The sequence below is a fragment of the Pyxicephalus adspersus genome, chromosome 3 (assembly GCF_032062135.1).
Source record: "Pyxicephalus adspersus chromosome 3, UCB_Pads_2.0, whole genome shotgun sequence".
NCBI lineage: Eukaryota > Metazoa > Chordata > Amphibia > Anura > Pyxicephalidae > Pyxicephalus > Pyxicephalus adspersus.
Window position 1 is genome coordinate 28,547,732 of NC_092860.1, and position 26,855 is coordinate 28,574,586.

General features: G+C 35.9%; 1 protein-coding gene across 3 annotated transcripts in view; it reads left to right on the plus strand.

Annotated features, from left to right (window-relative positions):
- Positions 1 to 26,435, plus strand: part of AGTPBP1 (ATP/GTP binding carboxypeptidase 1) — a 71,791-nt gene extending 45,356 nt beyond the window's left edge. For all 3 annotated transcript variants that reach the window (XM_072404078.1, XM_072404079.1, XM_072404080.1), the window contains 9 exons: positions 71 to 158; positions 1,065 to 1,209; positions 2,593 to 2,746; positions 4,981 to 5,161; positions 5,397 to 5,526; positions 6,048 to 6,179; positions 6,382 to 6,558; positions 11,083 to 11,243; positions 23,488 to 26,435. In XM_072404078.1, coding sequence (XP_072260179.1) covers positions 71 to 158; positions 1,065 to 1,209; positions 2,593 to 2,746; positions 4,981 to 5,161; positions 5,397 to 5,526; positions 6,048 to 6,179; positions 6,382 to 6,558; positions 11,083 to 11,243; positions 23,488 to 23,692 — 1,373 coding nt within the window. In that variant the 3' untranslated portion in view covers positions 23,693 to 26,435. The remainder of the gene's footprint in view (positions 1 to 70; positions 159 to 1,064; positions 1,210 to 2,592; positions 2,747 to 4,980; positions 5,162 to 5,396; positions 5,527 to 6,047; positions 6,180 to 6,381; positions 6,559 to 11,082; positions 11,244 to 23,487) is intronic.
- Positions 26,436 to 26,855: the final 420 nt, after the last annotated feature.

A 26,855-nucleotide genomic window follows, 5' to 3' on the forward strand; every position in this document is an offset into this window, starting at 1 on the left:
AGAGCATTAGGACTTACTGAATCATATTTAGACATAATAATAACAAAATTATCTATGTTTTATTTACAAGGTATGCAGCCACTCATGTATTCTGTGCAGGAGGCATTGATTTCCCGACCCTGGTGGGTTCGTGTTGGAACAGATATTTGTTATTACAAGTAAGTGAAATAATTCAGTCCTAAGAAAAGTACTTGGATTCTGCTATTCCCTTACCTAACAAACATAGATTTTAGATTTTAAAGGAAAAGTACACTTTTATCCAAATGTCGAGCACTAATAGCCCTTTTCCTTGCAGAACCAACTGTGCCTATTGCATCCAAACAAAAACAGTTTATGTTGTAAAGAAATATTTATTTGCCTGGTGCAAGAGGGTCAATAATGCCCTCAGTGTCAGTGTTTTTGTAGTATACCAATAAAGTCTAACTATGCTTGCTGATAAACATTCAAAACAAATTATAATTTATAATATAAATTATATATATATATTAAGTACCTGTACATCCTTTAGAGAGTGGTATTAAACATGAAAGCATATGCAAGAGGGTGTAGTCCAACTAAAAGTAATAAATGTATCACAACATCACGAAGGTGAAAAACATAAAAAAAAAATAATGGCTCAAGATAGGTTAATGGACCTCTTGAAGCATAGCTGCCATATTTTAGTGACTTGGGTTAGCTGTCCACTGATTGACATATTTCTTTTTATCTTGTTAACCCTCTTTGTTACTTCTGATCACTGCTTGCTTTTACAAACACTTTAACATCTTTATATCCTTTTATATATATCCTTTTGTCTTGGCAACTCACAGCTGAAAAGAGCCATGATCTTCTGGCAACTAAGGATGGTATACTTCTTAGAACTTAGTTTAGGTCTAGTCTAAAGGCTCCTGAATAGGCTCAGACTTTTCCACCTCTAAGCATGCTGCAGAAAACTGTTATCAAAATTGTATACATTAGAACATTTATCAACATGGACTTAAGGCGCTAACTAGCTTTTCCTTTAGTCATAATTAACTACTAGATACCATTTAACAATGCACCACTAATGATATTTTTCTCCGCAGAAATAATTTCTCCAGAAGCTCAAAGGCTACAGGAGGGCAGAAGGGAAAGTCATACTACACCTTGACATTCACTGTCGCTTTTCCACATAAAGACGATGTCTGCTATTTTGCTTATCACTATCCTTACACATATTCTACATTGAAGGTAAGGCTTTTCTTATAAACATTTGTTAATTGTGTAATTTGCAATTTGCTCCTGACATTTTTTTAACCAGTGAGTTTGAAGAGAACATGGCCTAAGCAGGAACCAGATTAGTCAGTCTTTAATTCGGACCGCTGTGCAAGCTTACTTTTTAGGAGATTCTATATTTTCTTTACTTACTTTGTCTGAGCTCAATCCTTTATCTGAAGTTTTATACATGGTTGCGGTCCATCAGCTGCCTGAACTTTTACACATGGAAGTCTGGAGACCACTAGGAGTTAAGCAGTTGAGAAAGAAGGAGCCATACTTTGAGTGACCTCTGGTCTCAAAAAAGTCAGTGTTCCTAAGCTGGCAGGTTCTGTTTGAAAGTTTTATTAAAAACGATTGAACTGTCAGTCCTGCTCTGTGCAGAGATATGGCTGTCAGGCCGCAAATAAACAGTTGGCCTGGATTTTAAGAGACAGAAGATGGTTGAAAAAAGGAAAAACTATATGGAAATATGAACTTTGCTATTACTGACATTCTAACATCGATAGTTTTCTGGCTATTTCTAGCGTCAATGTTTTCGGCCATTAACCAGTAACATGTGCAACAAACTAAATCAGAGTTCTTAGTCTGCAAATTAGATCCAGTCTATTGACTTAGTAATGAAGTGGTTAAACAGCCAAGCAACTAGTATTTTCAGGGGAGAATGCATTACCGACGCTGTAACATAAGCATGTAGCAGCCATAAGTGAGAGAGTAAAATTGAATGTAAAAGACACCTAAATATACAGCACCACCCTTGGCAACCAGACAACAACTTTTTGCCATCCCTCCTGTGAAATTAAAGACATACTTAGCTAGTTATTTTAGGGGAACATTCTGTTCTTTTTTAATGGACTTTATTTTTTCAATTTCCACCATTACTGTCTGCATTGGTATATGTTTATTTAGCAAACGACAGAGTAGATGTATACATTCATTTGCCATTCAGTGTGTTTTGGTAAATTACAGTGCAAATATACCTGCCTGAAACAGTTATGTTTGGAATAATGATATATGCATATATTTTATTTATCTTATTTAAATCATTTATTTTTTTTAAAGGATGGTCTATTAAAACAAGCAGTCATGCCCTTTTAGGTTTATGACAATATGGGCTCTATTTATAATACAGGGAATCTGACATTCCCTCAAACATTCACTGATGGGTATCAATTACTACCATTAAAACACGGGAGACATGGAAGATCCCCACCAGGAAATCTAAGAGGGAATGTCTGATTTCCTGTTTTAAAAATAGAGCCTATGACATCTAGTTATGTGCCATTTAATGTACTATTAACACATGTTATGTATTATGTTTATGCGCTGATAGCATTATGTGCTTTTTTTCTGGAACAGATGCACCTGCAAAAATTGGAGTCTCTGCACAATCCTCAACAGATCTACTTTCGCCAAGATGTATTGTGTGAAACTCTAGCTGGAAATGGATGCCCAGTAGTCACCATAACGGCTATGCCAGAGTCCAATTACTATGAGCATGTCTATCAATTCCGTGAGTAGGAATAGTCTGAGAACAATTTTGTGTGCATTCATCCATCATTCTGGGGATCATGTTTCACTTATATAGAATTTTCCTTTAAAGCTTCAGGCCATTTTCCTTGTTGATATTAGAGCAGTTTCAGAAAACTAATTAAAAATCTTTTAATTGGATTAAGTGCATTATGCAGCTTATGTGAACTCCTTATTACAGTAATGTCTAATGGCTATTACAAAGAAACTCTAGAACGCTCAAGAGCTTGAATTTAAAACATTATTGAAACTCCAAAGAAGGTGATCTATTATAATGTCTAACACATTTAGTACAAATATTTTGCTGGTCTGGTTCATGCTGAAGGTTCGTAAAATATTTACACAAATGACATTAAGAGTGTATTCTCATTTACCAAGTCAGTTGGAAAGGTTTATGTATAAGTGTATGTATTGCGGTGGTACCAAGAGCTGACTGTATTTTTAAATGGGCAGTCTTTCTTGTGGGGTCTTAATAATTCTTTATAATGCTGATGTGTGCACCTCGCCCGGAATTGTGAATCTACCAGAGGTGTGTGGGACAGACATGGGAACTTTGCACTTATCTCAGGTTTGGTCCCATCACGCTTTTAACGTCGGTTAAGGGAAACAAAGAACACTTTGGGCAACCATGGCCCCATGCAGACAAAAGTATATTCAAGTATCTATACCCAAAACATTTTGGGGAATCAGAAATTAAACATAGCGTTACAAATATTAAGGTACTTGTCAGGATTCCCAAAGTTGCATCTGTTTCTATCCTTTGTGTGACAAAACATTATGACCACCAACATCAGCTGATAGTGATTTATATAAAGTACACATGTATCCCTTTTTCTGCTGCAAACACTTTAATTGCATGGAAAACCATTTATCCCATTTATGTCTATATAGAATTATTGTACTTAATTGCTACAGGCAAAGATGTTTTTCAAATATAGGACTTAACTGTTTATGCAATTAACCTGTTTCCAAAAACATGCATTGAGGTTTAATTGGCTTCCACCCAAAAGTTGACCTTAGACTGTAATAATGACATATGACTATTAGAGACATTAGATTGTGAGCCCCTTTCTGGGACAGCTAGTGTTATGGCAATGGACCTTGTATATCTCTGAATAATATGTTGGCGCTTTATAAATACTGTGTAATAATAATATGCACTTTAGAAAGTAATCAAATCAAGTAATCACACTTCTTCTTTACAAAAAAAAAAGTTTATTTTTTCAGTCTATCTTCATCGAGAATGAAAAAAAAAAAATATATTTAAACTGCACACAAACAGGCATTAACACTTGCAATATTCCCTGTAACAAATTCAGTGAGAACTATCTGTATGAGCACTTTAGGATATATATTTATATATATATATATATATATATATATCAATATTTTGTAGACTTTGCAAAATCCTGTGTAATATGTCAGTACTATATAAATACAATTGTACAAATTAAAATGAATAATAATGTTGCTATTCTGAAACCAATGAATACATTTTACATTCATTTCCTTGACAATGAATCTTGCACCACCATGTGGTGAAATATAGGCATATAATCTTTCCAAATCTATAGGTAGAAACTACAGTTTTTCACAGTCTTGTGAAATGAATGTTATAATATGGAACTCATCTGTATCCATATTTTTGAGCAGGAACTAGAACTTAAAGATGGTCCAATCAGCTATGATATTTTTTGTAGCACAGTTAGGTTAGACATATAGATTAAATGTAATTCACATAGTTGATAAGAGTAAAAAAAAAATTCAATATGTCATGTTTTAAAAAAATATATAAAAATGTTATTGTGTATTCCCTAAAACTGGCATTACACTCTGTGATGACCAGTGCCTGGCATAAAGCATGGCTGTTACCAAAAATGTGCTAACTTCCGCCTTTATTACTAAGAGTTTCTCTTGCTGTCTATGTCCCTACTGTAGAGCTTTTACTTGTGCTTTGTGTCAATGACGTAAAAAAGGAGAGATCTCATTACAAACAAACTTCCCAATTTTATCCTAAACAAAAAAAAAAAAGTTTGACTCAATTTCTAAATAAAAAATAGTTTTTCATTTAATTAAACCTATACACATCCATGATTAGGCACATAAGATCTGTAACAGTGAATGTAATCGGCTGTATGGTGATGGACCAAAAAAAGAAAAGAAAAGGGGGTTGTATACAATAATATACTGCTAAACTCATTTGTTTTTCCTTCATAGGAAACCGTCCCTACATCTTCCTCAGTTCCAGAGTTCATCCTGGGGAGACCAACGCCAGTTGGGTTATGAAAGGGACTCTTGAGTTTCTTATGGGCAATAGTGTGACTGCACAGAACCTACGAGAATCCTATATTTTTAAAATCGTTCCAATGCTAAACCCTGATGGAGTAATAAATGGAAAGTAAGAACCATTGACTGATGTTGTTTTATAGAAGCCTACCAACTAATATAGGATATATATATATATATATATATATATATATATATATATATATATATATATATATATGTGTATATATATGTGTATATATATATATATGTGTGTGTATATATATATATATATATGTGTGTATATATATGTCTTTTTGATTTGTGACTATATCCTGCTTATCTTTATTTATTTATTTTTTTACCAGTCATCGTTGCTCTTTAAGTGGGGAGGATCTAAACAGGCAGTGGCAAAATCCTAATTTGGATTTGCATCCTACAATTTACCATACCAAAGGCCTTCTACAGTATTTGGCATCAATTAAACGGGTACCCCTGGTAAGTTAAATGATGTTGTATAGTAAATGCTGGTTTGGGTGGATAGGAAGGACTAGAGACAGTTCTTTTTTGCAATAGGCCTTCTGATCAAACAGTCAGACAATCAGTTAATCAAAATCATTAAGTGCTTATTATTCCATGTAACAATGTTCATGTTTTAGGGACTTAGGAAAGTTGATCACACTATTGTGCAAATTGTAGTGTATAGATATTCTATATAGTATATAAATACTATAGATATATATATATGTGCTGTATAAGGTGATTTACATTTTAGAAAGTAATTGCCTTGGTAGACTTCACTGTCCAATCATTTTGTTTGAAAAAAAGATTAGAGTATAGTCTATATAAGCCTCAGCAAGAACAGTGTAGTCACTACTATTTGAATTGGAATTACTCTCCTTTCATTTGCCAAATAGAAAAACGTAAGTCAGACTTTATATTTTGAAATGTAGTTTCCAGATTATGCTAATGTTTTACAGTCAATGTATCAACTACATTTATTCTACAATAACACATAGGTTTACTGTGATTACCATGGGCACTCTCGTAAGAAAAATGTCTTCATGTATGGCTGCAGTATTAAGGAGACGGTGTGGCACACAAATGCTAGTGCTGCTTCTTGTGACATGATGGAAGAGTGTGGTTACAGGGTACGTACATACATTTTAAATTGCCTTAAGTAACCTTTTAGTTTTTGTTTGTTTGCAGATAAGTAATAATTAGACATTGGTTTGTTTTGGCGTCCTTTTTTAATTGAGCACACATTTGAAAACAGTCTAAAAAAAAAAAAAACAAAAACATTTCTTTATCGTCATGTATTCCTTTTTACTTTGTGGTTTTGCTTCTTTCCAGACTCTCCCGAAAGTTCTAAGCCAGATTGCTCCAGCATTTTGCATGAACAGCTGTAGTTTTGTGGTTGAGAAATCCAAGGAATCTACAGCCCGTGTAGTGGTGTGGAGAGAGCTGGGTGTCCAGAGGAGTTACACAATGGAAAGCACACTGTGTGGTTGCGACCAGGGGAAATACAAGGTAAGGGGGTAGTATGAGTACTGTATACTGCTGACCTGCCTGATTAGGCTGGTGTATCTTTCATTGCAGAGTCCTGTTTAAGAGCTCCTTGGTAAACAAAAAGGGAGATCATATGTTGTGGATGATATATACCGATTTTCTAAATCATGCTCATTTTCAAGTATTAATGGTATGTTGTTTGTGATGTTAATGTTTGTGGTCATAAAACTGTAAGAAAAGGTGCAGTCAGAAACCATATCACACAAACTAATCTTTTTCAAATGTATACATTGTGATGTGTTGGTAAAAAGGGAAAGGAGCCCTCTTGATTTTTTTGCTTTATTGCTTTACTGTGGTCTTTTTAGATGGTGTGTAATACAAAGGTCAGGCAACAGTGGGTTGGGCAGATCCATTGAGATAGCAAAGGATTAGGCAGAGAGCAAGGTTGGCAAGTCAAAGCATTGGTCAGGTAAACACATTTCAGATCAGGAGCAGGAGAGTGCATTCATTAAGAAGGCCTTGTTCCAAAGTCTTTTTAAGCCCTGCGTACCACTCAAGCTAATATTCCATGCACATGGTAATGTGCACTAGAATACCCACAGTACGTGCATGCATCTATCTGCATAAGAAGATGTGTCTCTGCAGCCGTGAACATTGCTAGAAATGCTGAGCTGGATGACCTGATAGAGTATCAGTGTAATGGAACCCATTTGGATATATTTTGTTAACTTTAAAGATTCCTAAGCGCTTTCAAAAGCTTGCTGTATTTTAATCTCCTTTGCCATTAAAACCTATCTCTTAATTTCACTATTTCCTGGACCTGTTGACAACTAACGTTTTACAATTCTTGACTGCTAATTCTTAGAAGTGTCGACTACTTCTAAACCTACCACTAGAGGGCCCTAGTTAGATGCTATTTCATGAAGTGCGCTTCATATTAAGTTGCATGCTTATGTTTTACTTTATTTAGTTGGATGTTTGTGCTCTTAACGTTTTTTTCTTCTTTTTTAACGTTTTTTTTTCTCCATTTCTTTACTTCTGAAGGAGCTCTAGTCTAAGGTCCCAGGTATTCAGACACAAATACACATTCTAAATGTCTTTGTAAAGCGCTGTACGATATGTCACAGTTATATATTACTAAAAGTTATTATTAATTGGAATTATTATAATTTGTTCTTTTGAATGCTTCACACTGTATTTATACAGGTTCAAGGGGAAAGTTTTGGGAGGATTGATGTAAACCTATTTTGTCCTTGGATTTGCAAATCATAGGTCTTTTTATGCAAATGGTTAAAGCCCCCTGTTGTCGGTTTTACCCAGTGCATTACTACATCTGCTCAGACCCAGGTTTATATTACACATTATATACAACTACTGTATATCCTCATGATCACTAAGTGGTTTTAGATGTGACAGAGACAAATTATTATCCCGGTGAATCGGTTCCTAGTTAATCTTTGATGCAGTCATCTGATTGATGGACCCTCGTTGTGTTCTAAAACCAAGTCTCATAAATTATAATTAAGTTGTCTATGACCACAGGTTCAGTTTGCTACAATCTGTCACCCTTTACAGTACACTTAGTGTTTGTTGTTTTGAATGTATACATTAGACAACAGACCTTGACACATAAAACACTTAACCCATGTGTAATTGTTAAAAGTGATGCTCTTCGTGGTTTAGTAGTATTTCATATGTTATTCTCTTATTATATTTGAATACAATGCCATCTTTTCATACATATGTGGTATAAAGAACATCTCCTTCAAATTTCATGGAAAATGTAATTGCGTGAAATCTGTGTGGACTCTGTAAAAACCTTGTTTTGACTTCTCTAGAAAATACCAAGTGCAATAATCAGTTTGTATAGGTAGAAGAGAAGGTTCTCAAAATTTCGTAAAGGTGCTTTCCTGTATTATTTACAAATGTAGATTCAGTTCTCCTAATATCATCATCTTGTTTTGCTTTTCAATATTCAAAAAATTCCCTGGCGTGATGTGGGTAATGTGTATATTAAATTGATTCTTTCCTGTTTCTGTGGATATATAACTTATATTTTGCTTTGTAACTAAAAAAAAATCTTAAAAGACAAAAAAGTAACTGCTCAGAGTGGCAAATTCAGATATGTTACCCAGTGTGAGGCAGGGCACTGGACTTGTGCCAAGGTAAAGGGAATATTAGAATTGTTTTATGCAAGTATAGTTTACCTGACAGAACTATTTCCCCAGTGTGCCCTGTTTTTACCAGCACACCACTTTTAAAAGTCCTCAGCCTGAAGTGCCAGGTGGGGAAACTATGTTCTTCCTTCCTCGGTACTGCTAACTCTGGATCAGAACACCACAGAATATCTTTGAATATTGCTGGACCCTAAAATGGTAAGTATTTAAAAAAAGAATAATAGAGGACATGGCAGAGTAAGCTTGTATTTCAAGGCACTCTATCACTTACTTAAAATGGCACTCTTAAACACCTATTTATTAGATATGTCTTGGCTGAGGATAAAAAGCTTATCTTGAGCAGTGACTGTGCCCAGGTAATTAGATGGTACATCTTCCCTGCCAGATGTAGACTGTAGTAACAAAACTCCAATACCCACAGCTGCAGAACTGTGGCTGTCTTTTGTGAGTGCAGCCCATTTGATGGGGAAGTGGGGGTTCCCATTGCAATGAACCCAAGAAGGCCTGGTGAGTTACATTATGCCTCAGACCACATGTATTTTTAGGGTACATGTGTAAGCCATTTCTCGCGGTGGCCGGTAAGTGTATATATAATATGGAGAGAGAGATTGCACATTGGTGCAGAATTAAAGTCCTCACAATTTAAAAATATAATGATCATGCACAGTTTATCTATTGTATATGGTAATGCCCTAAATTTTAAAATCTTAAAAAAAGTGTTAAATTAAAATACACAGTAATTGAAATACGTCATGCTTTGTGGTTTTGTTTAATCAAGCCATTGTGAGAATTTTTACATCTACCTACGTATTGATGGCTTATTTTCACATTAGTCCAATAAATGTTTTAAGGTCTCTGTCCCTTTTGATGAAATATTACAAGATGAAAACTTGAATGCAGCTCAATTAATAAAAAATTACTAAGGCATTAAAATTATTTTTTGAAATATAAACAAAATAAATCTAGATTTAATTTGTCAATTGGCATGCGGAATAGTGATGAATGGAACGCACTCCTTTTAGTGTAGAAAGATGATCCACTGGGGCGAATATTGAGGCCATTATTGTTTATTATACACAGAAATTACATTGATGCTGGAGCCCACTTTGTACAGTCTCAGGGTAGATAATAGGTAATTATAGCGACAAATGGGAACACTTAGCAGGTACATTGAAGCTGGTGGTGACCTGAAATCAATTTCACTTACTCCAGACTCGTAATAGTTTCAAAGTAGCAATTAAAAAAGTAAACATAATTTAACATAAAAAATACATTATATGCATTATATGTGTATTCAAGGGTGGGGGGGGGGGTGAAGCTATTTTTAAAATGTCCAAATATTTATCATTACATTTTAGAGTTTTGGTTAAAAATAAACATTTATAAAGAATAACATGAACATACATACAGTTATTAGTACAGCTAATAAATGTACACTTGCTGATTTGTACTGGATATGACATAACCCTAACCATGTGGTACTCTGTAAGGAATGGACAACAACAATCAGCAAGACAGTCGAGGCTGCCAGAATTAAGTGGCCATACTTTGCAGGGGACAGTGAGGAAGTGGGCTTGTGACATAGGTGATGGGGGAAATACATTTTCCAGTGAGTGTGTATTGTTTTATTTTTATTTTTTTTCATATATTTTCAGTTTATTCTACTGTAGTGTTAAGCTTTAAATTGTGTTCATTCATTTGATGTTGGCTGCCAACATCACCTAAACTGAAAGGCTGATAGGTGAAGCAGTGAATCATGTAATAAATATAGTTGATGCTACTGATGGTTGATGGTTTTAGACTGTGCCATCTATCCCAGCCATTGAATGGCTGAGCAGCTGGCCAGGTGATGACAACGGTTATTGTCAATAATGGCTAAAGCCATTCCCCACACCTGTGACAGGTTTACCATAGGGCTCAGCTAGTCCAGGCAGTATTGCACTTCCATTCTACAGGAATGAAAAATCTTCACTAATTGGCGGTCATTATTTCTTCTACAGAAAGTTTCAGCAAACCTAATTGAATACTTTATAGAACATCAGATTTATATATGTTTCCCAGTTGTATGAATTGGGTTTGTTCCAGTGTTTACAAAGCTTGTTGTGAGGATTTCTTCTAATGATAATAAGGAGTACATAGGTCTTCAAGGTTTGAGGTTTAGCATGAAGCTAACAACCCCATGCTGTAAAATAGTAGGAAAAAAAGTAATTGTTGCAAAGGCTAGGGGCCTTCATAAGCTGCAGAACTATGGAGTTAGCTTCATATGAATATATACTGCCATTCTCAGGATGCGATGAGTATTTATGAACTGTTGGAGATGAGCTGTTTTTCATATAGATGATGTAAAATATGCTTCTACTTCCTTCAGGGCTTGCAGATTGGGACAAAGGAGCTGGAAGAAATGGGTGCCAAATTCTGTGTAGGATTACTTCGTCTAAAGAGACTGACCTCTCCCATGGAATTCAGCCTGCCTCCAAGCCTTCTTGATATTGAGAATGATCTGATCGAGTCCAGCTGCAAGGTTGCAAGGTAATATAATAAATTAGTTTTATGTTTAGCTGTCAAAATATTTGACTTAGTTATATACTAGAACATAATGTATCAAGCAAAGCACTGCTACTTCTGTTGTCATTCCTTGTGACCTCAGCATTTTTTCAAGATTACAAATGCATGTGCTTTCCTACAGCTTTTAACTTCACACATTTGATTATAATGCTTGGTGATAAAGTTTAGCTGAAAAGGAAATTACTTCTTTAGTTAAGCAAAAGGATTGCTAGTGCACGTGGTGCTCTAGAAAAGAGGATTGCCTTTAATTGAGCTGGATGGGAACATGGGGGTGGGCAGCGGGCAACCACTTGCCAAAAGGTACAATAACAAAAGATAAATGAAAAGAACAGCTGGTTTTTCATTTATTACTATTACTGTAGCCAACAAAATCGATGGTGTATAAGCCATTGCAAAGGTGTTAATCGGTCAGTACTTATTTTAGCCCATTTACAACTGTCAGCCAATGGCAGCTCTCCTCATGTGACTGTAGTCATTGTCTAATTGGTTACAACCGCTGTAAGCTGTAGTGTTCATCAGATTTTAATCAGATTTTCACTGATGTTTTATAATTCGAGTGGTGCACAATGGTAATCCAGGTAAATTTACCTGCAATTTATAGTGGTTTCACATTCTATCCAAAACACAAAAAAAGTTTGACTTTTACAGCCCCAAACTAGACATTTATTCTTTAGCAATTAACATTCTCCTTTTTTAAGAGATAGAACTTTACCATATTCCCTTTTACGTTTTATTATGATTAGAGTAAAATTGCTTTATTATATTATGTGTTCCTATGGGTTCACATTACATGCCTCCCATTTGTTGCCTGTTCTAAGTAATCTGTGATGGTCTCATTGATTCCCTATTGAGATAAATATAATTGATAGTGAGTAAGCACCAAACCCAGCACTTGAATAATTGATATGTCGCTGTATTTATTTTGTTACTTCAATCCCAAGTAATACTTTCTGTAATGGTGAAATCATTAGACCAGAAAAGATCATGGTTCACATGGAGAGAGAACATTAATTGTACACTGTAAGTGATGTGCCCTTTTTTTTCTTAAAGCAGAACTAAACTTGCACTTCTTACTTGCCTTTTTTGCAAGTAGGCATTTTATTACTAAAGAGTTGCTAAATTACTTGCTCTGTTTGCATAAAAATGTTACCTTTAAATGTTATCTTTACTTTCAAAAAAATAAATCTTCTTTTATTTGCCCCTTCACCCTTTTACATTTATTGCTACTCTCCCCCACCTCTTAGATTGTAAGCTCTATTGGACGACTCCTTCTGTTTCATTGTCTCTTTTTGCACCTTTGTCATATGCAAACCGTATTTAATTTACAGAGCTGCATATTAGTTGGTGCTCTATACATAAAGAATATAATAATGGTGCCTGTGCAGGGGAAGTTGCATATAATCTGTAGCGAGGATAGATTTGGTGATGGGGCAAATGCATTTTTTACCCTGTTTGTTACCTGTGACATTTTGGTCAATGTAGGGCACACAAGGAAGTGTTCCTTCAGTGTGAATTTACCCTTCAATCACAAGTCTGTGTCCTATCTTGTTCTGTGCATGCACAAAAGCAGACTCTTCATCATATGGACGTGTTCCACACAAGGAAATGTTCTGGCACTTAAGTGAGGGTAAGAGAAAAATTATGAAGGCGTGGGACCTAGTGCAAGCTGCAAGAAATGACGCCAACATTTTTTTCTTGTATAAGTATGAATAAGTATGAAGACATTATATCAACAAAAGTATGGGAATATGTTTTTTTTTTTATTTAGTACTAGAGTTGGGAGGTTTGCTTTACTTGGTGTGTGGCTACTACTTTAGTTTGTAAAGATTTAACATGCTCTAGTTCAGTGGTTGCCAACTTTTCCGACCTCAGCGACCACCAAATCCAAGGAATCTGGCCCACGCATGTGTGGGGAGCCGTGTGTCACTCAAAGGGGAAGAAACTTCGCCAGAGTGACATCATCATGCCAGAACCCGCCCACTCTCCCATCGCAAGCTCAGACCTGCTTGCTAAACATCCTGGTGGGACAGTAAAATAAAATAAAAATGCAATAAAACGTTGTGTCCACAGCCCTGCGCTTCTGCTCCCCCAGGATGGTTAGCAAGCAGGTCTGAGCCTACAATAGGAAAGTAGGCGGGTTGTGTCCATATAGGGGACAGGGACGTGAACCACCAGTTGGTGACCGCTGCTCTAGCTCACTTCTAGTGATTATGCTTAATAGACTTGTATACACCCTGCATATAGAAAGCTAGTTTTGGACCAGCACCTCTAAATGATAATAATTATTTTAGCTTGTGTCTTACATCCAGCTTATCCAATTTATTAATTAACCAATAGATGAAATAGCACAAAGTAAACAGGAAAGAACTTAACTTAACTAGATTACATGCTCTCGGTCAACAGTTCCCATGTAGCTGTCCAGTGGCACTGACAAATTGTAAGGCATTACTATCCTGTGGAAATGATCCGAGTGTCTCTATCTTGTCTGTTCTTCGTCTTTGACACAGATGTGAATAGTATTGTTGTCAGGAAAAGAAGCCAGCTATCGCTGTGAAATGATAGTGTGGGGAAGCTTTCGGGAATTGATCACCCCAGCAGCTCTCTGCAGTTTTTAAGAGAGAAAAAATTTATGTGCATGCTGTCCCTTTGAAACTCCAGACCTATAAAACAGCTGCCTTGTTTGTAACTATGCCAATTTCCCATTAAGCTTTATACTGCTAAGTGTTGGATAGCATGCAAATTGAACAAATAATTAATGCACAGATTGTACTTTTGTCACTAAGCCATGCAGAGCTGTTTAAGGTGCAACCATATTGTAGGTTAAACACAGACTAGGCTAATGCCTGATGAAGTGATCACAATTAGATTTATTTTAACGGTACTTAGATGACTGTGTTAACAAACAACCATTTGCGGATTACTATGCTTTTAATTTAAACCATCAGTGTCATTTTCTCAGGTTCACTTTAGCTTAGTCATTAACGTAAAAATTACAGGGTGGGACCCAAGTCCTATTCCTTTTATTGCATACTTTGCAAAGTTATTAGTAATGCAAGACCACATCTTGTAGCTTTGAAAAGGGTCACATGTAGATCAAAAGGAGGTCAGTTTCTGTTTAAATCCACTTGAAATTCAGAATATTCTCAGAAGTATCACAAACTCAAATGCAAAAAGCATTTCAGATATGTATAGGGGAAAACATAGTGCTCTCCCTCTACAAACACTAGTTTAGTCGTAAAGCTCCCAGCCATCACTTACCAGCTCCACTATAAATGATGGTTGTCTCATATTAGGTATCGGTTTCCTCTACTCACTGATATATGCTTCTCTCTGAACAAAATAGAAAGTTTTTCTGTGGCTTGCACATGCGGTATACTCTGGAGCTGTGTGGGGCTTATTAGCAAGCAAAAGTTGTGCATCAACTGGGCAGGGCTGCACAGCAAGGGTTTTTGTTTTAAGGTAAGTATCTACTTCTTTGGATTGCACTGGGGTTGAGGAAGGAAGGGTCTATGAGGGACTGCAATTAAAAGGTTGCTGTCCTTATATCATTGTGTATGGTTCAAACAATGCTGGTGTAGAATGTACATACATTTTTATCATTTTGCATTGACATTTTTAGATAAACTTCTGAGATGCACCTAAAAAAATATATAGTAAAATTAATCCTACACCTAAATGTGCATGTTTCTTTTCATAAAACTTTTAAATTAAATGCTAAACCTGGGAAAAAAAAGTCCCATAAACCTTCATGTCATGAAGTAGTTAACATGACAAAAGTAGAGTTTTAGATGATCTCAGCATTTCCTTGTTGATTTCATTGAACAACAAAAATAAGTGTCAATTTTGTGTCTTTGATCTTTTATGTGAAACAAAACCTCCCAGAGTTCTTCTTTATCTTAATTCATTCAGACTAGCTAGAAAGCTTTCTGTGTACCCTTTAATCAGACAGCAATTGATGTCCACAATGGCGGAGACTTTCCTTTGATTGTGTGTTTTTAACCACTTAACTGCATCTACAAAAATGTATTTTGTCATGAAGGCTAAAAGGTTTGTCTATGACTTAGAGTTTAGTGAAAAGGAGATGCAAATAATCAGAATATATAATCAATATACATACATATATATATTTAAAAAGTCTATTTTAAAAATATTACTGTATTAGAATAAATTGTCATAAGTAGAAGTCCTGTACAATATTAGAAGAGACTACTACTACATTTTCATGTCCGTTGTACTAGAGGGTTTTTCCATACAATTTTACTGTGTGACTCTACTATCTTTTTGCTTTCCTCTTTAGTGTTTGACTCCCTCAGTGCATTTTCTCACTCAGGGTTTCATAAACTGAATCCAATCTATACCATTGAAAAATGCCTAGACCCTTCTTGGATCCCAGATACAACATGCGCAGGCAGACAGAACACTCACATTATACGTTTAAAGCAAGTAGAAAATAATCACTCCCCTGCTGTCCATTCTTTTCAATTGCATCAGTAATATTTTGCTATTTTACCATTTAAAGTGAACACATGCAATGATCATGTATACTGAATATTTAACATATACTGAACAAACAGTAAGCATATTGTGGAGAAACGTAAATTTTCACAGGTCACTGTTCTTGGCTTTTTTGCTATTGCTTTCTTTTCTTCAAAGGCTGCCAGCCCTCTAAACAGGCACCTGACATTTATATTTAAAAAAAACTGAAACCCGACTGTGGAGTGTTTGTTGTGATCTATGACACTTTTTAGGCACGAATAGCTGCTTAGCTGCTTACCTATCGCCGATCCACCTTCCTTCCCCAACAAAAAAAGGACAACAATGTGTGTACAAGGCACAAGATTGTTTACAGCGACAATCATTTGACTCCTGTATTGGACTTAGTTACTGCTGTCTCAGTGCAGTGCATCATTTTATTGTGTGCTGGGTCGTAGTGTGTACAGTCATGGTCTGGTGTGTCAGAAAATGGCCTAAATGACTGGCTGTTAATTAAACCATTCAAATGCAATAGTAATCAAACCTTCATAACAAGCAGCGGGAAAGTTTAGGGCATGTTAAACGTGGTGGTCACATAATGTGATAAGGCAGGTTGTCCAAATGCACTGTGCAGTGGGCTGCAAGAGATCTATGCCATCTCCAAAGCCTGCTAAAAACTTGGACAACTATAACGCCCTCCCTTTATGGAAAATTGGTGGGTTTAGAAAAAGTGAAAAGGATTTACATAAAACCTAAAAAATACCATATGTATACTTCTTTAATTTATATCTAATTTTGAGTGCGAAGGCTTTAGTAGTACTTCATGCTGTTTTGGTGGCCTTTGTTTACCAAATATGAGAAAAGTCACGTTTTAAGCTACGTACACATGTGCAATAATTGTCGATGGAAATGAACGATTAACGACTGATCATTCCATAATCATTAACAAAAAAAGTTCACAACGACGCCGATGAACAGTGTTGCTGGAAACGAAGGAGCGTTCTGGCGGATCCATTTGGGCCAGGATCGTTCGCTATCTATTGTGTGTACGGTCATGTAGTGACCGTGGATGGTTCTGCGGTACACTTTCTCCGGTACACATCTCTTCTTGCATCATTCAAACAATCGTATCTAGTGTGTGTACATTATTGGTGGATTATATTTGAATAATCGTAAACAACACTGGGGAACAATTTTGAACAAATTTTTTGTTGACTAATTTTTAGGCTTATTACACTAAAATAGATATGCTGATACTAAAAGTGCAGTTAGTTTTCTTCTATCACGTCAGGTTTTTTCTCTACCACTTATAATAATGCGAATATTGTAGCGTGGATTTGTATAGGCTATTCATTTACACGCAAGACAGTGTGGTCAGAGGTTGTGCGCTGCTCTACGTAGTGAATAAGCAAAATGTATTTTTCTACTTACACAGGTATTTTCTTTCTTTCAGATTATGTCTGGCTCTGCTGGTTCTTGTCCTAAGGGCCTAAACAACCCCGATTCAAATTGTTATATCTGTGGCAGTTTCACCATTCCCAGTCAACGGGCGAGCATCAGCACATTTATAGAGCAAGCCTATTTGGCATATTTCAAAGTTAAACATGGTGATCAAGATAAGTCTTGGGCCCCTCATAAGATGTGCAAACAGTGTGTCAAGGGTTTACGGATGTGGACAAAGAGAACAAGTGTTAAGATGCCATTTGGTATACCTGTGGTTCGGCGAGAGCCAGGAAATCATTTTAGTGACTGTTAATTTTGTCTAGTGAAAACTTCAGGATATAACAAGAAAATTTAAATGTAAAATGTATGCCCCGTGGCTCATTCGGAAGAAATCCCAGTGCTGATTTTCGTTACACTACCTTCTCTTGAACATGATTATGGTGATGACCTAGGTGACAACAATGATGAAGAGTTTGAAATTGAAGAGGACTCCGTTCATAAGGGATCAGCATGAGTTGAGTGGTTTGGTATGCGATTTGGGACTATCGAAAAAGGCTTCAGAACTCCTAGCATCAAGACTGTGTGAGAAAACCTACTTAAAAAGGAACAAAGGTAACTTACTTTCGAACCAGAGAAATTGCATTTCTGCAGTACTCTAGAACTGACAGTGATTTTGTGTATTGCCATAACATACCTGGTTTAATGGGAGGAATTGGGAATTCCAATCTATAACTCAACTGAATGACGACTATTCATCGATGGCTCAAAGCAGAGCTTAAACTGTGTCCTCCTTCACAATGGCAATATATTTGGTTCAGTCCCAATTGGCCATTCGGTTTCTCTTTGTGAAGAATATGCAGACATAAAGAGAGTCATCGAGTTGTTGCAATATCACCAACACAATTGGGTCATCTCTGTTCACCTTAAAATGGTATGCTTCCTTCTTGGTCAGCAACGCAGATACACCAAGTATCCCTGTTATCTGTGCATGTGGGACAGCAGAGCTCGTGAGAGGCATTGGGTGGAAAGGAATTGGCCTCCAAGATCTGCCCTAAAACCAGGTGATCCAAACATTCTACATGAGCCACTTGTTGACAGAAAGAATATTATATTCCTGCTCCTGCACATGAAACTGGGTCTGATGAAGCAGTTTGTTAAAGCTTTGCCAACTGAGGGAGACTGTTTCAAGTACCCAATTTTGGCATTTTCTAGCTTGTCATTTGAAACAATAAAGACCAGTGTGTTTGATGGTCCACAGGTTCGGCAGCTCATCAAAGATAAACATTTCAATGGGACAATGTCAGAAGTCAAAAAGAATGCTTGGTTATCATTCAAAGCCATTGTCAAGGACTTTCTTGGAAACACACAAGCAAATAATTACACAGAAATTGTCCAGAAACTCTTGGAGAGCTACTAAATGCTTGGTTGCAATATGTGAGCATCAAGGGGCATTTTCTGCATAGTCATCTTTCTAACTTCCTGGAAAACCTTGGTGCAGTCAGTGATGAGCAAGGTGAATGATTCCACCAAGATTTGAAGGTCATGGAAGGGACGGTATCAGGGTAGATGGGATGTACATATGATGGCTGACTATTGTTGAAGCATCCGGCGTGATTGTCCTAACGCTGAACACTCCAGAAAAAGCTATAAGCGTAAATTTTTACGTTACCGCCTACCTGAATAATTTTCAAATGTTTTACTGGAAAAAAAAATGTCCTGGAAGAACTATTAATCCTTTGTATGAACAAAAGAAATTTAAATAAACAGTACATTCAATTTATTTCAAAATTTTTTCATTTTATGTAAAATTTGTACAATTTTTGAAATAATGGAGGGTACCCTGTATCGTAAAAACTGGATGTGATAGCAAAAAACTAGGGTCATTTCTGGATTCACCATCCAAAAATTAGTAAGTAACAAGTGTAAGATCAAACTCAACAAAAAATGAATTCCCAAGTGCAATCATTATTCTGCCGTTAGTCGTTCGTTTTCTATTGACAATTTTTGCATGTGTGTACCTAGGCCCCATACTGGCTGTATATTCAACTGCTTGATCTGCCACATTATTATACCCATTATACACAAATGCAGTTTTTAGCTTGCTGGTTTATCAATATTGTTTTTATTATCACCACTATCCTAGTAATGAGCTAGCTTTCAGCGAAGTGGGTGCCGAAATAATTGAAGAGTGATCAGAAGAAAGTCGTTTTGGCCCATTTTGAAGCTGCACAGGACTTTTTGGCTAGTTTAGTGACTGAGGATGAAATCTGGCTCCACACCTATGATCCTGAAACCAAGAAACAGTCAAAGGAATGGCTCCACAGCATGTCCTCGCGGCCGAAGAAGTTCTGAAGCCAGAAATCGTCCAAAAAGTCATGGCGTCCATTTTCTGGGACACAGATGGTATTCTGTTGGTGGACTACCTACCTCAGGGTATCACCCGACAGTATTATGCTGACCAGCTGAAGGAAGCAATTAAAATGAAACGCTGTGGAAAGTTGACCTAAGGGATCCTTTTTGCAGGACAATGCACCTGTGCACACTTCCAACCTTGTGTCTGCCAAATTGAACACCCTGGGTTTCAAATTGGTCCACCATCCCCCCTACTCACCTGACCTGGCTTCTTCGGACTATTATCTGTTCCCGAATTTGAAGAAACACCTGAAGGGGCAACGTTTTCAGGACATTTCTGACGTCAAAGATGCTGCTGAGAGCTGGTTTGCGGACCAACCAAAAGACTTTTATTTGAACTATGCTGTACCAAGTGCATCAGTCTCAGGGGGTAATATGTTGAATAAATGTGTTATTTCATAACTCTGGCTCTCTTCTTTCTGGCCAAAGCCAGGAACTTCTTAGCACCCCCTCGTATTTATATGGAGCAAGTGCTGTACAGCAGAGGTGTATTGCGTATACATTATTACATTTCCTGCAGGTTCTGTATTGATCAGGTTATAGCTTCATTAAACTGTACTGTTGTACACAGCACCTAGCAATGTCCTGAACTAAGGTCAGTTTCACTACTGACTTTTTTGATAATGGGCGGCAAAGGGTATTAGAATTTGAGGTAAAAGTAAAGTTACTTTTAAAATATAATTTCCAAAATACAGCACTATATTCCCTACCCTCCTTTTATAATTTTTTTGTTGTGAGGTGTTTTGCAGAGGCAAAAATATGAAATGCAAAGTGAACTTTCAAAAAATGGCCTTTTTGTTCTCTTGCATATCATAGAAGTGTTGTGAAGGCTTGTGGTGGGCCTTTTCTCTTTATTCTCTTTATTCTTGCTTATATTCATATCTTCAGCTGTGTGCTTGTCAGTGGCCTGCTGGTAATATATTAGGAATGCTTAAAACCTGTCTGTGCACAATGTTTGAGATCAATATAATGCACATTATTTGATTAGGAATAAAAATGAAGATGTAGCAGGCTGTAGAAGCTTGTCTGAGATACTTATCCGTTGAAATATTTAGAGGCACTTAAAGCTTCTCAGCAAATATATTTATCTAGCCCCACAGGAGAGCAATGAAACTGGGTGTAGAGAGCTTGTTTTTTTAAGCAAACTCTTTGCCCAAAGGCTTCTTTTCATTCTAGATCATTTTTTGTTTTTTCAGTAACATTAATGGTACATTAACTGCAGAACCTGCATCAGAAGCCCATGTTACTATAATTGGCTGACAAGATTGCTCTAAGTGAGTTTGTATATACATGTCTATTATCTAGAATAGGAATATTTAGACCTTTTTATTTAGATAAATTCTACAGTGCTTGTTATCCCTTTTGTTTATTTTTAATGTGACCTTTTATCCTTTGATATCCTTTATAAATAATTGTTTTAAGTATTTTATAATGTGTGTATTATAATATTTAATTGAACGCTCACAATTACATTTAATATTGAATGACATTTAATATTGAGAAGTGTGAAGTTACTTGGGGGCTAACAAGAAGCATGCTTTACACTGTCATGGGGGGAATTATTTGGGGGAGTCAAAAATAGACCCCCAATGGATCTGGGGGTTCTGGTGGTTCATATACTTAGTAACAGTAACTAAAGCCTAGCCAAGTACTTGTAATAAAAGAAGAATAGACTGCAGATGGTCAGACCTCATCTGGAATATGCAGTCCAGTTTTGGGCACCAGTTCAAAAAAAGAACATTCTAGAATTGGAGAGAGTGCAGAGAAGTGCAACTAAACGCATAAATGGAATAGAGGAACTCTGCTATGAGGAGAGATTAGCTATAGTATAAGGGGGGACATGATCACTCTGTGTAAATATATATATATACAATGGTTCATATAGAGAACTCTCTTCCCAATTATTTACCTCAAGATCATTACAAAGAACAGGACGGCACTCTGCTTATGGAGGAAAAGAGGTTTAAGCTCCAGATAAGAAAGGAATGTGAAATAGGCTCCCTCAAGAAGTAGTTTCAGAAAATACTATAGATTGCTTAAGGAAAAAGCTGGATGCTTTTCTAGAAGCACAGAATTTAACTGGGTTTTAAGGCTTTTAGGGAAAGATTACAGACTGTTGATCCGATTGCCTCATGGAATAAGGAAGGATTTTTTCCCCCTGTTGGAGCAAATTGTACCGGGGTTTTTTTTGCCTTCCTTTGGCCCAACTATGTCCATAGGGTTTTATATCTGAGATATGTTAATTTACCTAGTGGTTGAACTTGATGTCTTTTTTCAACCTGACTTACTATGTAACATAACCTGAACTTCTGGGGGGATTTTTTTCTTTTAATGGGTATGGTATTTATATTCTGACAGGGTCATAAATGTAGATAACTGCCCTTTTGATACCAAACTCTAGGCCCTTCTGCATCCAATGATTGTTTGGGATGCATGACAAAAAAGCGGCAGCCTTCTACTGACCTGATCACTGGTGCTAATTTGATTTATGTATCAGTGAAGCACATATATTTTTCAGTGTACGTTACTTAACAAAATACTTAAATAAAAAAAAGCAATAAACGAATAGCAGTTTTAATAGCTTTGTAGAAACGATATAGAAATAATACAAAAAGTTCATCCAAAGTATCTTCAGTCTTGTTGGTCATGTACCTGGCTTCCACTTTTGAAAACTCTGTGCCCCTTTTAGCAACACATTCAAAGTGCCAGCTCCAATATTTCTTCTCTGACAGGGTAATTTGAAATTTGGGAAACAAACAATTGTAAGTGTAAAAAATTAAAGAGTACAATGAACAAACACCAGATGAAAATGTGCTAAAGGGATTCTGTCTTTAAACCCAGCAATGCAGTTTGCGGGAATTGATTGGGTAGAGGGCACTTCCATGATTTATTGTTAACACATCATTCTTGAATTTCATGGAGGGATAGAGAGTGCATCTCTTGTAATCATTTAGTCAAGTGTGTACAATCTCATATTCCTCTATTGTATTATATTGATAATAAAGGTTACAGCAGGAAACTGAGCCTTTTACAAACGTATCCTCATAATCATCACCTATTAGGGGCAAATAATAAAAATATACATTGTTTTGAAAATTATATAATTAAAACTGAATGCATATGCACAAACACTACAAATTTGTTGTTTTTTTCATCTCTGTCTCTACGTGGGAAAATAAACCAAGATGTGTGCTAGCTAGATTTTTTTCTTCTGGAGCCAAGAAATATACAAAATCATTGGGATGATTTATGGTGGCAATCTGCATTTTTAGGCACAGCCTAATGGTGGAAGGTGGAATTTCAAAAAGCAGCTTTTGTACATTTTTCTTAAGGTCTTCTCGCAGCTATTTAGTGCATATACGTGCCTGAGTTCATACAAATGTAATCAGTTGTTTAGTTGTGCTATTGTATAGGTTAGCGTTAGGTAAGTGTTAAAAATTAACTTTCAGGATTTGAGGGACCCCCTGCTATAATTACTATATCCACAGCTCACAGTAAATTAATGTGGTGGTTAGTAGGAAGAATGCCTCCTACAGTGCTGACCGTTGGGACGAAAGCAACCCTTACAGAAAGCTAAAAAGGTAATTGGTACTTGTTAAACTGACCTGAGAAGCACAAACTGCTCATTGCTCAAGGAACCCCTAGCAAACCCTGGATGAACCCTAGTTTTTTTATATTTTAGATAATAATTTTAGAAAATTTCGGTATTCAAATAAACCTAATTGCAAAATTTAAAATAATTTTGACTGCTGACATCTCATACTGTATAATATGGTGCGTTTTTAACAGGTTGGATAATGGTTACCACCATAACCATTGGCTGGAAACCTGGAGTACAACCTTTACCTCTTTTAAAAATTTTTTTTTTTTTTTTTTTTAGTCCCACCACATATGTCTTGGAAGATGATGAGCCACGCTTCCTGGAAGAAGTGGATTACAGTGCAGAAAGCAATGACGAGGGGGACCCTGATCTACAAGACACTGCTGTGGACTGTGAAACTCCTGCAGTTGATGATGAAAGCATTTCAGAACCTGAAGCTACACGAACTTACTCAGAAACAGCACATAACCAAAAAATATGTTAACATCACATGGGATTGGAAACAAATGTTTTAGCAGGGGGGATCAACCATGGTTAGGTGTAGTTTAAGCCAATGAAATAAATAAAGGTGTTGCTGGCTTGAATAAACATTCTGTTCTGTTTCCTTTGGATTGTGCTGTTTCCACTCTGGGCATATAAAAGTAGCTTCATTTGTTTTCCTGTCTATATTGCATGGCTTTTATGGTGGACTTGCTGCAAATAAATTCTTCAACTTTGATGGTGTACAGGTGGCTGACATCTTTGAAAAGCCGTTCTGTATTGTCTATTGCACAATATTGTATCATATTTCTTGCTATATAACCATACCGTATGTCTGTGTAATTTATTCATATTTGCACTGTTCAGGTTGTAAAACTTGAAAACTTTGGTTAAAGTCTCAGTATACACATTATTGTATTAACTCCAGTTCATTAACTACACTGCTTTTTATCTGGACCGTTTTGTGATTGTAATCTGTTCTTATTAGGACAACAACATGTCAGATTTTTGTTTTTCCCCTCATTGTTTTTATTCTTTTTTTTTTTTCTTTTTTACTTGAAGTTTGATAAATCTTAAAAACCTAAAATGTTCAAATTTGGGCCACTCTTTTCACACAAGTAAATGTAAGACCTCACAATCAGCTTGCTTACTGTGTTGTAAATTTGATTTTGTATAGAAAACTTTTTTATGTTCTATTGATGATAAATTATTTTAAAATTTTATTACCTAATAAATCCCAGTTTCAAATGAGTTGTTGCAATATGGGCAGTTCAAAAATCTAAATGCTTGTGTAACTGTAAAGACTGTTCACTTAGCAAAGTAAATTATTTTTGTGGGGATATTTCACTTTGCTTAGCTAACTTTTTGCCATCCAATCATGTACAAGCAAAAATCATGTTTTTTACACTTTCGTGCCCATGATAGGTTAGTAAAAGTGGCAAAAAATCCCTTTTGCAAATATTACCCAAAAGTGAATTATCCCTTGCAGAGTGAGTGTACTGAAGGAGTTGAAGTCGAAGTGCTTCGTAAACAGCCTAAACTCCCAATACAACCCTATAGTGAACAATATGAAACTGCACATGTAGGTGTATATTTTATTGGCACCAATTAAGGTTTTCTTCACCTACATTTTTGCTTTTTAGTCACTATGGTTGTACAAGAAGTAAACTTTTGCTTTCAATTTTTGCAAAAGTATGTGGAAACAATCTCCATGCCCCCCTTTATTAATTAAAAAATATTGAAAAGGTATAGAAATTAAACTTTATAAACAATTAATAAGATCATTCATTTTCAGCATTCAGCAGACTTAAGTGTGGATGTTCACCAATGCAGTAGTTCTGAGATTAGGAAAACTTGGCTAGCTTGGCAAGTTTTTCCTACTCATCCCAGTGTAAGGAACTGTGTTACAGTATAAACTTTTATGAGACTGATTTCTAAACAGAAGCCCTAATAATGAATTACAACCCACCTATACAACTGGAGAATTCATCTTCTCATCTTCACAATGCCAGTTTGTGATTTTGAATTTCCACTGCAAATAAGTTTCTGAAATTCAGTATTTGTACCTATTTGACCCCTGACAATTCTTGTCTTTGTATTATGGGGTGGAGGTGGGGCTGTGTTAATGTTGCTGAAAGATGGGGTTCATGAGTAGTATGGGCATGCTTACGCTAATGAACAAATATAATTTAACTCACAGTACATGACAAAATTTACTTAAATTAAAATAAGGCTTAGTTTTTAACTATTTTATGCATTGTTTCTTTCATGGGAGATAAGGGGATTATGGAATTGGTAAAATCCATTATTATTAATTATAAAGAAAACAATAGTGTATTATGCACCTTTTGTAGTAGTGTTCTACATAACTTTTTAGGTGAAACATTAGACCATGGCTGAAATTTCTTGGGGTGGAATGTCAAAAAAAAAGAATCCCCTAAATATTCAAAAGCTTTTCTGTCTTCTATCTAGATTTCATATAGCAACAGGTTGTATATAAGTATACTTCATACATATGCTGAGTAGTGGTCTGTTATATATTAATATTGATTCACAAAATGAGCTGAATGCTATTGCACTTCAAGAGTAAGTACACCCAATGCTGTTTAACTTTGGTATGTATGGACGCAAGCTGATTCAGTATTCCCCTCCAATGATTCAATGGTGTGGGTCTATATTACATAAGATGACTTAATGCTGAGCAGTGATATCACTCATATATTTATTTGGGGAACTGATACTATTGCCATAAATAAGATTAGTTATGTAAAGGCTGCTGTATGCTGGAGAAGCTTAGAACCTATGGCAATCTCCTGCAGTATTATAAACGTAATAGCCTTCTCCTTTATTAATCTATAGTGTATTGGTAATATTGCTTGGAGAAATGTAAAATATATTACTGTATTACAAACAATTGATAAAATTCTGCTAAGTAATGGCACATAATTATTAACATAGTTATGTTGGTGTTGGAGGAGTAAAATAATGAAGCTTGTTCCATCAGCACCATCAACTAATCCTAACATATTCCAGATTACAGCAGAGTGGCATTGTGCCCATGTGTTTATTATAAGTATTTATTTTGTGTGCTGTTATCAAGGATTTGTAGGTTTTCTACAACCTATCAACTGCTTTCCTTAAGTGCACCTTATATACTCTAAAATGATTTGTATTAACATGAGATTTGTCTGTTATTTATCACTGATGTCGAAATGGAAACTGGAATTAAAGGGCATATTGGTACTGTTTTGTTTTTTGGTCCTTGGATTTATTCTGACAAACAGATAACGATATTGTACTGTGTAATATTGTGGTCAAGGTTTTGTTATAGTACATGGCATTAAAATGTAAAAAAGTGTCAAAATTTTTTCTCCACGGAACAATAGAGGAAGACAATGAAGTAGTGATTTGTGTTGCTAGTATTAGGCTTTGCTGTGTTTTGGCACAGGGAATGGGGCACTTATGATAAAGAAAGACCTGATAGTTTTTGTAAGGAGGGCATAACATATAATGTTATTAGACTGACTAATAGTTCTAGCTGTATATCTTCACTATAAAACAGAACATTAGGTATGTTGTATTGACACACGTTTTCATCTCTGGTGTATCAAATAATTTAAACATACCCCAGAATCAGTAATAACAAACCAGTCAGTTTGGTATGTTTA